General features: G+C 37.7%; 1 protein-coding gene across 3 annotated transcripts in view; it reads left to right on the forward strand.

Moving 5' to 3' along the window:
- Window positions 1-89: 89 nt before the first annotated feature.
- The window catches only part of LOC754554 (probable ATP-dependent RNA helicase DDX23), a 28161-nt gene continuing 14258 nt past the window's right edge, over window positions 90-13992 (forward strand). Inside the window, exons 1-6 of one of the 3 annotated variants that reach the window (XM_030990314.1) lie at window positions 90-222; window positions 8735-9021; window positions 10433-10544; window positions 11040-11178; window positions 12266-12378; window positions 12806-12918. In XM_030990314.1, coding sequence (XP_030846174.1) covers window positions 8735-9021; window positions 10433-10544; window positions 11040-11178; window positions 12266-12378; window positions 12806-12918 — 764 coding nt within the window. In that variant the 5' untranslated portion in view covers window positions 90-222. Of the gene's footprint in view, window positions 223-8248; window positions 8409-8734; window positions 9022-10432; window positions 10545-11039; window positions 11179-12265; window positions 12379-12805; window positions 12919-13992 lie in introns of those variants that run through there. The other 2 variants (XM_030990313.1, XM_030990315.1) reach the window with 2 other exon arrangements.

The raw sequence follows: 13992 nt of genomic DNA on the forward strand, positions 1-13992 counted from the left end.
TCGCTTGTCGATTCGACGTTTTATCGACGTTTTATCGACGTTTTTCGACGTTTTATCGGGGTCGCTGGCTTATTGGTCGCTAGTTTCGAGCTTCTGGCTGTCGGGTTAGATTGGATTAGATGGTAAAAAGCCTACATTGTAGATCTAGGTTGTTTTTCAACGAGCGATAAAACATCGTTGACAAATCTTTGCTTTGAAAAGTTCTTGCATCGAAATCCCACCGTAAGTATACTCGAGTCATGCGTGTTTAAACCTTGAATGTTTATATCTTGGTGTCAGCTTTATTTGTGTTAATGTGAGCAATATATCGCCTTGACTAGCTAGAGATAATTCTCACCGTGGCCTTCACTTAGTTAAGTACTGTCCCAGATATTGCAATTTGTGTAGGCTGCGCCTAGGCCTAGATTAGGTACGTGACAATCCGCGCGTCCCTACGACGGTGCATCGATTTGGCACTGCGCGCACAGTTGTAGAGTAAAGGAGGGGGTAATCGACCATCTCCAGTTTTCGGCCGATTGGTTGGATGCATGGTAAAATCCCTTTAAAATACATTGTATAATAGCATATAACACACATAGGCCTACCATACCTAGACCGAATTTTCCGTCTCTTTCGTTCGTTAGCCTCTTAAGTCTTATTGGGGTAGGGTCGGCCGGCTCTCTCTTTACAGGCCTGATAAAAACCCGATTTAAATCGGTTTCCCGATTTTTTTATTTTTCCCGATTTTTTCCCGATTTTTTTTTCTTCCCGATTTAAAAAAAGAAAAAAAAAACAGATTTTTTTTTTTTTTTTTTTTTTTTTTTATAATTTTTTTTTTTTACCAATTTTTTTTTTCTTCCCTATTTTATCCTGATTTTCCCGATTTCCCTCTTATTTTCTCTATTCTTCCCTATTTTGCCCTACTTTTTCCCCAATTTTCTTACTCGTAAGGGGGGAATGTTGTTAGATGCCATTTTTTCCCCGCGAATCTTCTTCTTTTTTTTTTACTCAAGGGGGACGTGGTTGAGGGGAAAACAAAAAACCTATTTTTTTGTTAGTGCTCACTATCACCCCTGTCTTTAGAGACGGAAACCGTCTATAGTCTACACATTCCCTTGATAACGCCATGGCCATTTCAGGTCGTAGCGTTTTGCCCCCAAAATCCCCCAAAATGTCATTTTACCTCATGCATTGATTATTTAAAATTAGGAGAAGGTTATACTTATACTACATCGGTTCCACTTACCAACTTGACTGAAATAATCCGTTTAATGGTCCCTTTTAAGGAAATTATGGGTCAAAATCGACATCCATGTTGAAATCTTGCAAGCCGTGTTAAACTCTCGCTGCGCACGGAGTCATCTAAATCAATCTCATCTCTTCTAGTCTACGCCGAAGGCAAAACGATTATGAAGGAAAAACTGTGCGCCATCTACACGTTCGTAATGGCGTTATCACAGTTTTTCCTTCATAATCGTTTTGCCTTTCGGCGTAGACTAAGAGACTAAGAGAAGTCCGAGCGGATGAGCGGACGTGCTTTTCAGAAGCTCTCTAGGAGCTTGTAGATTTCTTGTAGAATTTTGCCAATATTGTTAAAAATTGCCTCAATACCGGATAATTTGGGACTGTTTTGCTTCTTTATACTGTTGAACTTGGATTGAAACTATAGTGGATTCATACAAGCCTATACTTAGGATCAGAGTCAAAAGGTAAGCAAGTCTTGTGGGCTACTAACACATACCGCACCCTTAATTACACGGTAGACTGCACACAACTGAATTTCCCGCCCTTTTCAGGCAACCAACCACGTCATGGCCGGAGTGACAAACACCGGCCAGGGCGAAGAGCCACCTCTTTTACAACCCAATGGAGAAGATGAATTTCGAACTGTAAAATACTCTCGTAGGGAGCAAAAACCGAGAAATAAACGCAGGCGCGAAGGAAGCATTGCAATTGAAAATCTTTCAATGAGAACAGAATCCTCTTCCTCAGAAGACCAAAATACAACCCAGAACCGCCAATCGGAACTCAAAGTCTTAATTACCCCCATAGATAAATCAAAATCGCTAAAGAATGTGAATCCCATTACTATAGCTAGAAATATCCGTGAAGCTTGTCCGAACCCTGTGGAATTTATCAAACCCACAGCACAAGGTCTCCTTATCAAATGCAAAAACCAGAAACAAGTAAAAGCACTATCTCAAATTAGTAACATAGGAACCATCCCAGTAAAAGTTGCAGAAAAGCAGCAAGTTGTGAGAGGGGTCATATATGGAGTACCTACAGAAATGACTGATGACGAAATTCTCAATGAATTGAAACACCAAGGAGTAATTGATGTAAAAAGAATCATGAAAAGGTCCAAATCAAATGTAAAATCAATTGAAATTGAAGAAAGCAGACCCAATTTTATCCCAATGAGGAGTGTTATTATAGCATTCAACCGTACAAACCTCCCCAGCAACATAACAATGTGCTATCAACATTTTGAGGTTAAACTATACATTCCCCCCGTTTTGAGGTGCTTTCAATGCCAACGCTACGGCCACGGCATAGCTCAATGCAGAACAAAGATGAGATGCGTCAGATGCGGGGAAGACCACAAATTTGAGGAATGTAACCGAAAAGAAAGACCGATATGTATAAATTGTGGTGGGAACCATTCAGCAGTCTTTGACGGCTGTCTTGAAGCTAAGAAAGCCAAAAAGATACAAATAGTAAAAGTAAAAAACAATCTTTCATACGCACAAGCTGCAAAAATACAGTCGGAGCAAGAAAAAGCACAGCAGAAACCACAAGTCAACCTCCCTGAATCACATCCCTCCCTCGATGTCAACTCAGATAACCTCCCTCTTCCTCCCCGACCAGTGAGGTCATCCACAGCAATCCGCCCTGAAAACGCCACCCCGCAACTTGATCCCCAGCCCTGGAACACCCCGCTGCAAAAAAACGCACAGAGCAGTAAATTAATAGATAAAGATGGAAAAACTGAAGTAGAACTAGAAGCCCTCCCTCGAGGTAACCTAGTAACATTAATGAGTGATGAGCAAATAATCTCTTTCATTACGCAACTTGTTCTCACTTTTACGGATGGAAAATCCGAGAAGGAGATTTCATCCTTAGTGAAAGTGGCAGCTGAGAGACTGCTCAAACAAAGAGTAAAACATGACGCTAAAGATGTACTGGTATAGCATAGTAATGATGATGACAGCGCTAACCATATTACAATGGAACGCGCAGGGACTTCTTAATCACGGTCCTGAACTTATAAAATACTTAGATTCATATAAAGATGTAAAGTACCATTTAATTTGTGTTCAGGAAACATGGTTCAATGATGATAGAATATTGCAAATCCCTGAATATACATGTTTTATTAGAAACAGGGAAAATCAATCTAAAGGAGGGTGTGCCATTTATGTACATGATTCCATCAACTATGAATATCCTGTCAATGACGAAGAATTCGAAATACAACATATTAAAGTTCATGTTGCTGGATCAAAAATCTCCATAATCAATTTCTATAACCCTTGCAAAAAATTAAACGAGATTGTTTTGAACAGGATGATTAACAAACTAGAATACAATCTATTCCTTATAGTTGGGGATTTCAACTCACATAATCCTGTGTGGGGTAGTGCAAAGATAGACCAAAATGGGCACACAATTGAAAATTTCACACATGACAATAACTTTATAATTTTAAACGACGGAAGAGGAACCAGAATAGATCCACGCACTGGGAAAATGTCATGTTTGGATCTTAGCATCACCTCCCCCAAACTATCTTGCCTATGCTCGTGGGAAGTTTTGCGGCACACCCTTGGTAGTGACCATTTTCCCATCTCCACCCAGATATTATTGGACCGAGCAGGGAAAGTAAACAGCAACAGCGAGAAGATAAATGAGGAAACAACTTGGTCTTTTAAAAATTTTGATTGGAACACTTTTGCCGAAAAATGTGAACATAAAATTGAACATAGTGGCAACTAAACCTCGTATCTACTTCTGTATCAACTCTCTCTTATGGTAATCGCTCCTTTCGCAAAGCTTCTGCTGAACTTTGGAACAAATTACCTTTAAATGTAAAAAACTGTCAAACCGTTAACCTATTCAAAACTAGTCTCAAGACACATTTATTCAAGATTGCGTTCGATGATTAATTATCTCTGTTCACTTTGATGTGTATTCCATATGTATTGTTATTTGTAGGTTTATTTGCATTTTTAGTTTTGTATAAGATGTAATTGTATATCAGTCTATTTTGTGTGTATAGCGCTTAGAGACTTCGGTGGTAAGCGCTTTATAAGTAACGTTTTTATTATTATTATTATTAACTATTCCGACCCTACGAAAATGTATAAATGTTTTATGAAAAGTTTGTCAGAGACTATTAAAGAAATAATGCCCCAGAGGGGAAAGAAAAAACATGACCCTGTACCTTGGTGGACAAAAGACTGTACACAAAGTATCAAAGAAAGAAACAGGGCTAATAATAGGTTAAAAAGACACATTTCAATAGAAAATCTAAATACATATTTGAAGAAAAAATCAGAGGTACAAAAAACTCTACGCCAAGCAGAACGAAATTACTGGCAAGAATTTTGCTCAAGACTCAACCGCTTTGTACCAGAATCAGCGGTATGGTCTACCATTAAACGGTTAAAGGGGGTATCTGTCAAAAAAACAAAAAACATGTCAGTCCTGATAGAAAATGAAAAAGAAATCACATGTAACAGTGAAAAGACTGAGGCTTTCTCTAAGTTCTTCCAATCAATTAGTAATGTTAAAGAATGTCCAGAAATAAAAGAAAACAAAAATGTTGAGCAACAAGTCACGAAATCACTGAAGCGGGGAATGGAGCATATCTTGAATGAACCATTCACTCTTTTTGAATTGCAAAAAACTCTAAACACATGTAAACAATCAGCTCCTGGAAAAGACAAGATCCCTTATCAGGTTTACCAAAAACTTCCTCAGAAAGCAAAACAATATATGCTAAAGGTCATGAACTTGATATGGGATACGGGTAGCATACCTCCCAGTCTGAAACACTCTATCCTAATACCTGTGTTAAAACAGAATAAAGACCCCCGAAAGGTATCGTCGTACCGACCCATAGCACTTTCCTCATGTTTTGCCAAGATACTAGAACGGATTGTGAAGAATAGACTCCAATGGTATGTAGAAAAGAACAATATACTTCCCCCCCTCATGACTGGCTTTCGTAGTAAACGTGGGGTCACGGATAACATTGTACTTTTAGAGAATGCCATCCAAAGAAGCATTAATGTTGGTGAATATACTTTAGCAATCTTTCTCGATATTGAAAAGGCATATGATAGACTTTGTATCAAAGGCCTTATTTACAAACTATCAGTACATGGTATTACAGGTAATATGCTCGAGTTTCTCTATAACTATCTGAAAGAGCGGACTTTCCAAGTAAAGATTGGTAAAGAAGAATCAAAATTATATGAAATGTACAACAGCCTCCCCCAGGGGAGTGTCTTAAGTCCTATATTATATAATATCATGATGAGTGATATTCCAACAGATGAATTAATCACCACATCTATTTATGCTGATGACTGTGTCATCTGGATGTCAGGTAATAACATAGAAATTATTTCAAACAGAATACAGTGCTATCTGAACACATTGAGTGAATGGTTTACTAAATGGGGCTTTCGCCTTTCACAGAGTAAATCCTTTCCAGTGTTATTTACTAAAATCAATAAAGCAAAATACCCAGAACTAAAATTAAACAACGACGCACTTTTATTCCAATCAAAGAAGCATTTCCTAGGACTTATATTTGACAAAAGACTTTCATGGAAGACGCACATAGATGCCGTAGTCCTTAGATGTAAAAAGAAACTGAACATTCTTAGGTGCCTTACTGGGACTACATGGGGAAGCTCCTCGAAATCCCTGCTAATGGTATATAGAGCATTGATAAGATCGTTATTAGATTTTGGTTGTGAAGCCTATGACAGTGCGGCTCAAAGTATAAAGAAATCACTTGACTCCATTCAATATCAAGCCTTGAGAATTTGTGCGGGAGCTCTTCCTCTTACATCATTAGATTCACTACAAGTTGAACTAGGTGAAATGCCCTTAGACTTAAGAAGACAGATGCTGGCGGACAGATTCAGACAAAAGATTGAAATGCATCGAGATCACCCTGTCATATTAAACGTTAAGCCCAGCTGGCAAATGGAACTTTTGAAGCTCCAAAAGAATAACAAGCCGTTTGGATGCAGAACAGAACTAATGAAACATTGTACTATCGAACCTTACACTATACCTAGTTTCCCCCCTTGGAAAATTAATGCTCCAAAAGTGTCGATAGAATTAAGCGAAATAGTGAACAAACATGAAAACCCATCTTATTTACGTCAACGCAGTTTAGAATTGATCAGTACCAAATGGCCAATACAACTACACATCTATACAGATGGGTCAAAGGTTCCAAGTTTTGGAATAAGTTCTGCTTCTTTTTATGTACCAGCATTCTCCTTTCAACAAGCCAAACGATTGGCGGATCACACCTCATCTTTCAGAGCCGAATTGGCTGCAATTGTCCTTGCGCTTAATTGGCTAGAGAACATTAATGTGTATGTTGGCATTGTTATTTTTTGTGATTCCGTAAGCGCCCTGCTCGCCATAAAGGATGAAAAAGATATTACATTTGTAACTGAAATTATTACATTAAGTACAAAATTATCGTATCAAGGAAAACACATACACTTAGAATGGATTCCTAGCCATTGTGGTGTACACGGAAATGAAATGGCAGATTTTTATGCAAAATCTGCTTTACAAAATAACATTGAAATTTGTAATAAATTATCCTTTTCTGAAATAAAGAGTATTATTACCAGCAAGTATATAAAACTCTGGCAAGACAGATGGAATAATTCTGATAGATCTCTTAGACATATACTGCCTACAGTAAATCAACCATATGAATGTAAGTTGAACAGATTTGAAGAAAGTATTCTCCATAGATTAAGAATAGGAGTGATAGGTTTGAACTTAGATCTCTTCAGATTGAATATACACTCGACAGGCCATTGCAATAACTGCATAGGACGTACTGAAACTGTAAACCACTTTCTCACTGAATGCCCAAAGTACATAATAGAAAGAGCTATGTTACTCGTAGAAACTGATTTATCACATCCACAGGAAATCATGACACTACTTAAACTTTCAGAAATAGTTAAACAAAAAGCAATAGTTCGCTTCGTTTTAAGAACAAAGCGGCTGTATCAAAACAATTAAATTGTTGTTGAGGTTTTTTTTTTTTTTTTTTTTTTTTTTTTTTTTTAATCTTCTCTTTTCCTTTTTCTTGCACCAATAAAGCCCACAATACTTGTAACTAATTTGACCATTTACTTTTTCTAACAATTCGGTGATCACCTCCAACATCACATGCTAGCTGGCACCCCCTCACCTATGCCGGAGTGACCTAGGTTAAAACCGAAAGTCTGCGAAATATACCTCAAAGACTGGTAAGATGGCATTTTAAAAAGGGTGGGGGTAAGTGCGAAGTACACATGTGCATACGTGAGGTGATATTTGAACGCGCACGTGCGCGTAAACACAAGTACGTACGTTTAGTTTTAGTTTATAGGCGTTTTTCATTCACAACTTGCTAGGCCGTCGTCTCTTTCCAAAATTATTAATTTATTGAATTTTCTCTCTAAAAAAAAGTTATAGAGTCTAAAAAGAAAAAAAGAGGAAGGAAAGAGGATGGAAAGAGAAAGAATCCTAAAAATAGTCATTTATGACATGAAATTGTACATATATGTATATATATAAATAATTCATAAAATAGTGTGTGGCAAAAATAGTCAACTGTGACTGATTGCCAAACAAAAACAAATCAAGAAGAAGAAGAAGATTTAGATGACTCCGTGCGCAGCGAGAGTTTAACACGGCTTGCAAGATTTCAACATGGATGTCGATTTTTACCCATAATTTCCTTAAAAGGGACCATTAAACGGATTATTTCAGTCAAGTTGGTAAGTGGAACCGATGTAGTATAACCTTCTCCTAATTTTAAATAATCAATGCATGAGGTAAAATGACATTTTGGGGGATTTTGGGGGCAAAACGCTACGACCTGAAATGGCCGTGGCGTTATCAAGGGAATGTGTATAGACGGTTTCCGTCTCTAAAGAGAGAGCCGACCCTACCCCAATAAGAGGCTAACGAACGAAAGAGACGGAAAAAATACGACGATACTCGGCATAAGTCATCTAGTTCTTGGTCTAGATGCTGGGTGGAAGCGCTCCCTTGAAGCCCTCCAGTGAAGTAGCGTCAAGGGTGATCTTCGAAAGTGCGTTCCACGCAGTTACTGTCCATGGGAAAAATGAGTTCCGATAGAGATAATTCTCACCGTGGCCTTCACTTAGTTAAGTACTGTCCTAGATATTGCAATTTATGTTAGGATATAACTTCACCATGTACCACTTTTTCATCCATCCTGGACAAAAATTGGATGAATATTGCCTAGATTTTGGGGGCTGAATCTTTTGATAGAAACATTGGTGAGTCTTGAAATTTAAAATGTGTTCTTCTCAGTACCGATAGTTGATTTTTTTGTATATTACCCAACCATAATGATGAAAAACAAACCAAAAGGGCAAATTTAAAAATCGTTCAGACACCCTACTTTAGGGCTGGAGTGTATTTCTGTTTTCTCTTGCACAAAAGTCATTTCAATAATTTGTTTTCATAGATGTCCAGTAAGGACCGAGATAGACGTGGGGACTTTGGCCAAGTCCGTGACCGCGAGAGAAGTCGCGACTTGCACTCAGATCGTCACAGAGATCGAGGAGGAAAAGACCGGGAAAGAGATAGAGGCAGGGACAAGGAGCGGGAGAGGTCTGAGAGGGACCGCGATCAAAACAAAGATCGACATCGAGATCGGGATAGAGACAGGGAGAGAGACAGAGAACGAGAGAGGAAGAAGGATAGAGATCGGTCGAGACGATCATCCAAGTCACCAAGTCGAAAGTCAAAAAGGTAAGTAATAGATTGAGTGCCTGACTGGCCGCCAGCACTGTTTTACAGCTCTACAGATTTGTCAATTTTTGCAGTCATCTACTGATTTTGAACAACCCATTTTTCTAAAACTCACTTTTGAACTCTTTGGTTTTCTGTTTATATATTTTTATATTTGATTTTTAATTTATGTCAAACTATGTTCATTGTAATTGATATGTATATTTATGTAATTTTGCATGTTTTTATCTGTGAATTGTATCGCAATTCAGCTTTTACGGCTGCGAAGATATTTCTTAATAAACCTTGAATTGAATTGAATTGAATCGAATAAGGTGCTAGGTATGATTGCTTGAGGGTCGAAAGTCTTTCGGGACAAAGTCAAAGGCAACTACTTTGTCTTATACATCATTGATCACATCTTAGATTGAATTGAATTGAATTGAAATTTATTGTCCCTTTCAGGAAATTCTTTTTTCACTGGTTTTACAGTCATTGTACATATACTGTACATCATACAAGAAATACAATAATAGCAAATGTACATGTAATGTATATCGTCACAAACATAATAACATTCTGAAAGTGATTGTTACATTGGAAACGGAACAATATATACACTGATTGCTTATAAACATAAACATAAACTGCATCTATGTTACCATTTCAAGTAAATATTCGAACATTAAAGCCCCACTGTTCTACTTGTAGCTACTTGCTCCCTCTATATAGAAAACTTCCCCAATCGGTGCCTGTTGGTCCCCCATGATCCTCTTTTTCTTATGTTAGTTGAGAGCTGAGTTAATGAGATAGCCACCTGTCAGTGACCTCGCTGTGTGGTCTAATCCCTTCTGACCCAGTAGTGTTGATGGTCTTTAAGCTTACTGTGATTTTATTTCGAAATTTAAGTAAATTAAGTACTATGAGTACTATGAAGTATGTCTCATCATTGAATTCATTGAAGGGCAAGTCCACTCCAAAAATAGCTTACTTTGAATAGAAGCAGAAACATTAGACAACCAATCAAAAAGTTTGAGCAAAATCGGATAACTAATAAGAAACTAGAAAGTTATAAATTTGTAATGACATGAAAAAATCACAAGACAAATTGGGAACTCACTCATGAGTCTGTGACGTCATTGCCTCACTGTCCAATAATTGTTTTCTTTAAAGGCAGGCTTTACTACTTCAGCTAGAAGGGATTAGACCACCCAGGGAGCAAGCAAGGTCACTGTGACAGGTGGCTATCTCATTAACTCAGCTCTCATTTAACATAAGAAAAAGAGGATCATGGGGGACCAACATGCGTCGATTGGGGAAGTTTTCTATAAAGAGGGAGCAAGTAGCTACAAGTAGGACAGTGTGCCTTTAAATTGATAATATAAACTTCCCATTAGTAGTATTAACATTATTTTTCACTTGTAAATTTTAGCGTGAAGAAAGAAGAGGAGGAAGAAGAGGAGATGAAGCTGGAGAAGAAACAGCCCATTTCTCTGGAGGAGATGATTGCCAAGAAGAATGCAGAGCAGGAGGCCTTGTCTAAGGTGAGTCCAACATAGGAATAGGATGTTTGTGAAGTGCAGATGACGCCTGACTTGAGAACATGAGAATAGAAAGAGATCGATTAATTATACATGTTAGGCCTTAAAGACAGATATTTATACTTAAATAATAAACACTGCTTTAATTTGCCTATTCCTTTTTAAAGCTATTGTACCACAGAGCCAAAAGTGAGAAAAAAGTGTATTATACATGTAAAAAAAGAACAAGAAAATTATTTTTTTTTAAAAGTATTATGTGCATATTAAAATAAACATTCATTTCCATATTATTTCATGTCTTTTATTTTCAATTTCAATTTATTTATGTTTCCAACAAAACATTACAAATCAATTATAATATTTACAGCAAATGTAAAAATACGTATTGGAAACAGAGGGGTCCACTTAAAAGCAATGCTTGTACAAGTACAAGTATTTGTATTTATTTATATAATATAGATATAAATATGTTATTTCTGTCATTTTTCATGTGTCTAGCCTAAATTTCTGACCAAGGAGCAGAGGGCCAAGCTAGCCCTTGAGAAGAGACAGGCCCAGGTGGAAGCTCAGAGGAAGGCCTTGGAAGAGAACCGGCAGAAACAGGTGGATTTTGAGAAGATGGCTCAACAGGCTTCAGGTATGTACATGTAGGGGAGTCCACTCTGTTAGTTTGTTGGTTTTAAAGGCATCGTTTAACAATGTTAAATTTGAGATTCACAGCCCCCACGTGCTATCAGTGTCTATGATATGGTGTAATATTGAAGCCCCCAACAAAAATTGCACTTCAAAATGATCATGAAGTGCCTCAAAAAAGTAAAAAAATCTTTGAATGACCAGTTTTACCATACATTTTCCCCAATAGACTGTAGTATTATGAAATTTTGATTTCCAATCATAAATATCTTAATAATCCAACAGGCAATTGGCTTGTTAAAGATATGGGATTCCTGACTGACCTTAAGGTTTATAATTATGATTGCAGCATGAGCTAAATCCAGGATTTTGTTTCAGAATCTGAGGCAATGTTACTGAGTCACTTTAATAATGATGAGAGAAGTTCATGGGTCATATTACATGCAAAGAAGGCCTAGAGAATTTTGCTTTGACAGGGAAAATTGTGGGAACGAGGAGTAGGGAAAGAAGGAGGATATTTTGATGGACATTCTGCAGAAATTGTTAGAAGAGAGAGGAGGGAAAGAACTGGGAGTGGTGCTAATAGAGAAAATAGAAAAATTAATGATTTGTGTTTAGTACAGAGTCAGCAGTACAGGGTAACGGTTAGGTTTAGAGTTAGATGTAGATCCACATACCATAGCTACTGTCGCTGATCTGAAGCATGTGTTTTAAAACGTTTTTGGCTTAGAGAGTAGATTTGTGGCGCAACCACGTAGTTAATCCTTAACCCTTTAGCAACTAAACCGCCCCGAAACTGCCCCTCCTTTTACTCACTGAACCGCCCGAAACCGCCCGGCCGTTTTCGTCCATTTTCAACATGCTCTAGTATCCTTCTATGGGGTTTAACGTGATAATGTTTAAGTGCGTAATCCTTACGATGTTGACAGTAGGATTCTGCATAGAAAATAGCACATGTTTCATATTGTTCTGAACAAAGTCAAAATGAGAGCAATATTGCAACATCTTCCAGTCGGAGGAAGTTGTGGATAAAAATCAGGAATGCGGATTTTGACCTTTTTGCTATCTTCCGCTCTTGTGTTATCTTCCAGAGGACCCTAGGGAGAAGGAGAGGAGAGAACGGAGGGAGAGGAGGATGAGAGAAGATGCCGGGGATGAGGAGAAACTCTCAAGAGATGAACTCAAAGAGAAGCAAGCAATAAAGGTGTGTCATTATGTTCAAGCAATGTTCCAGCTGCTTACCTTGTACACTATATTAGGCCTGGGAAAAAAAGATGTTGTATTGCCCTTTAGGTGCCAAAACATGGGTTGATCAGTTGGAAATCTTTCTTTTTTTTAAACCTTTTTATCCTTCTTTTTCTCCCTCTCTGGGCTGATATTGCTCAGTTTTAAATGCTTTAAGATTTTTTTTTAAAAAGCCAACCGTAGATTTCAAGATTTTGGGGTCAATCCCAAAAGGCAATTGCAATCTTATATAGGATGCTGCCGTTTTTTCTAGGTGTAAACTTTTTTTTGACACGGTAGTTTAGTCCAACTTAAAGTCGATCTTAGACTTTGGTTTTGTTGTCACTGCAAACCACTAGAGCTGCATGTATGCTGTGACATTACTTTCATCTTGTTTTATCTTTTAGGACCGTTACTTGGGAGGCGTCAAGAAGAAGAGGAGAGTGCGGCGTCTCAATGATCGAAAATTTGTCTTTGATTGGGACGCGGGCGAGGACACCTCGGCAGATTTCAACCCTCTGTAAGCAGCTTTGATTCATTTCATTCATTCTTTTTTATTATGTAGGTCCCAGTTAATAGGTTTGTATATAAATTAGGGTCTCTGAATAAACATAAGATTTTTACAAAAGCATATGATTATACGAGGGTTATTTTTAAGTGACATATTTTACTAAACATCGCGTAAACAATTGAGAAAAAAAAAGGTTTGATTGATTGTCATAAAGAATTCCACGTTACATTCAGGCTCCTTCCACCTCAGGGCCCTGTTTCATAAAACTGTAATTAAAAAAAAGTTACAATAATGTTATATGCTACTGAAATCGTGGCATTTGATTGGCTGAGAGCAAATTTGTCATATAAATTTTGCAGCCAACATCAAATTCTCTAGAACTTTGCAGGAATTATGAACATGTCATGTATGTCCTATCTGTGAAATTTAAACGTTAGCAGTGTCCTAATATTCAAATTATGCAAGGAAACCCGTTTTGCTAGACTTCACTGTCAGAGAAAATTGAGTGACTGACTGGCTTTTTTCATCTTTGGTAATAACATACATAACATGAGCTGTAAAGGATACATGAGCATTTGTCTACATCAATAACCCACTTCTTGTAATGGCCAAAATTAAACTGATTGAATCTTTGCGCAGCATAAAATGTACAGCCATTCGGTACAATGGTCTGAAAAATCAGACTATTGCTTACTAGCCCTATAGCTCCTACATGTAAGTCAATTCGACAACTAATAGTCGTTATTTTCCCACTTAAAGACATTTTCAAGCCCCACCCCCCTTTTTTTTTTAACCCTTACTGTACTGAGGGGGGGGGGGGCCTGGGAGGCCCCCCCCCTCGACATTTTCGGAGATTGCGCCGCAACCGCTTGAAATTTTGAATTGTCGTTTCATGACTTTTTTCCCTCAGGTCTTACGCACGTTTTGATACCATTTTCGTCGCAATCGGATATACCTGTGAGGTGTTATCAAAAATATGCTATAATTGCATATATTCATGTACAAGTAGAAATGTGAATACAGGTTTAGATGTATTCCTTCCTAAGTGGGTGATATGAATTGATATCGAATTGCTTTTATATG

Source organism: Strongylocentrotus purpuratus, unplaced genomic scaffold (genome assembly GCF_000002235.5).
Source record: "Strongylocentrotus purpuratus isolate Spur 01 unplaced genomic scaffold, Spur_5.0 spur5_scaffold_19, whole genome shotgun sequence".
NCBI classification, from domain to species: Eukaryota; Metazoa; Echinodermata; class Echinoidea; order Camarodonta; family Strongylocentrotidae; genus Strongylocentrotus; species Strongylocentrotus purpuratus.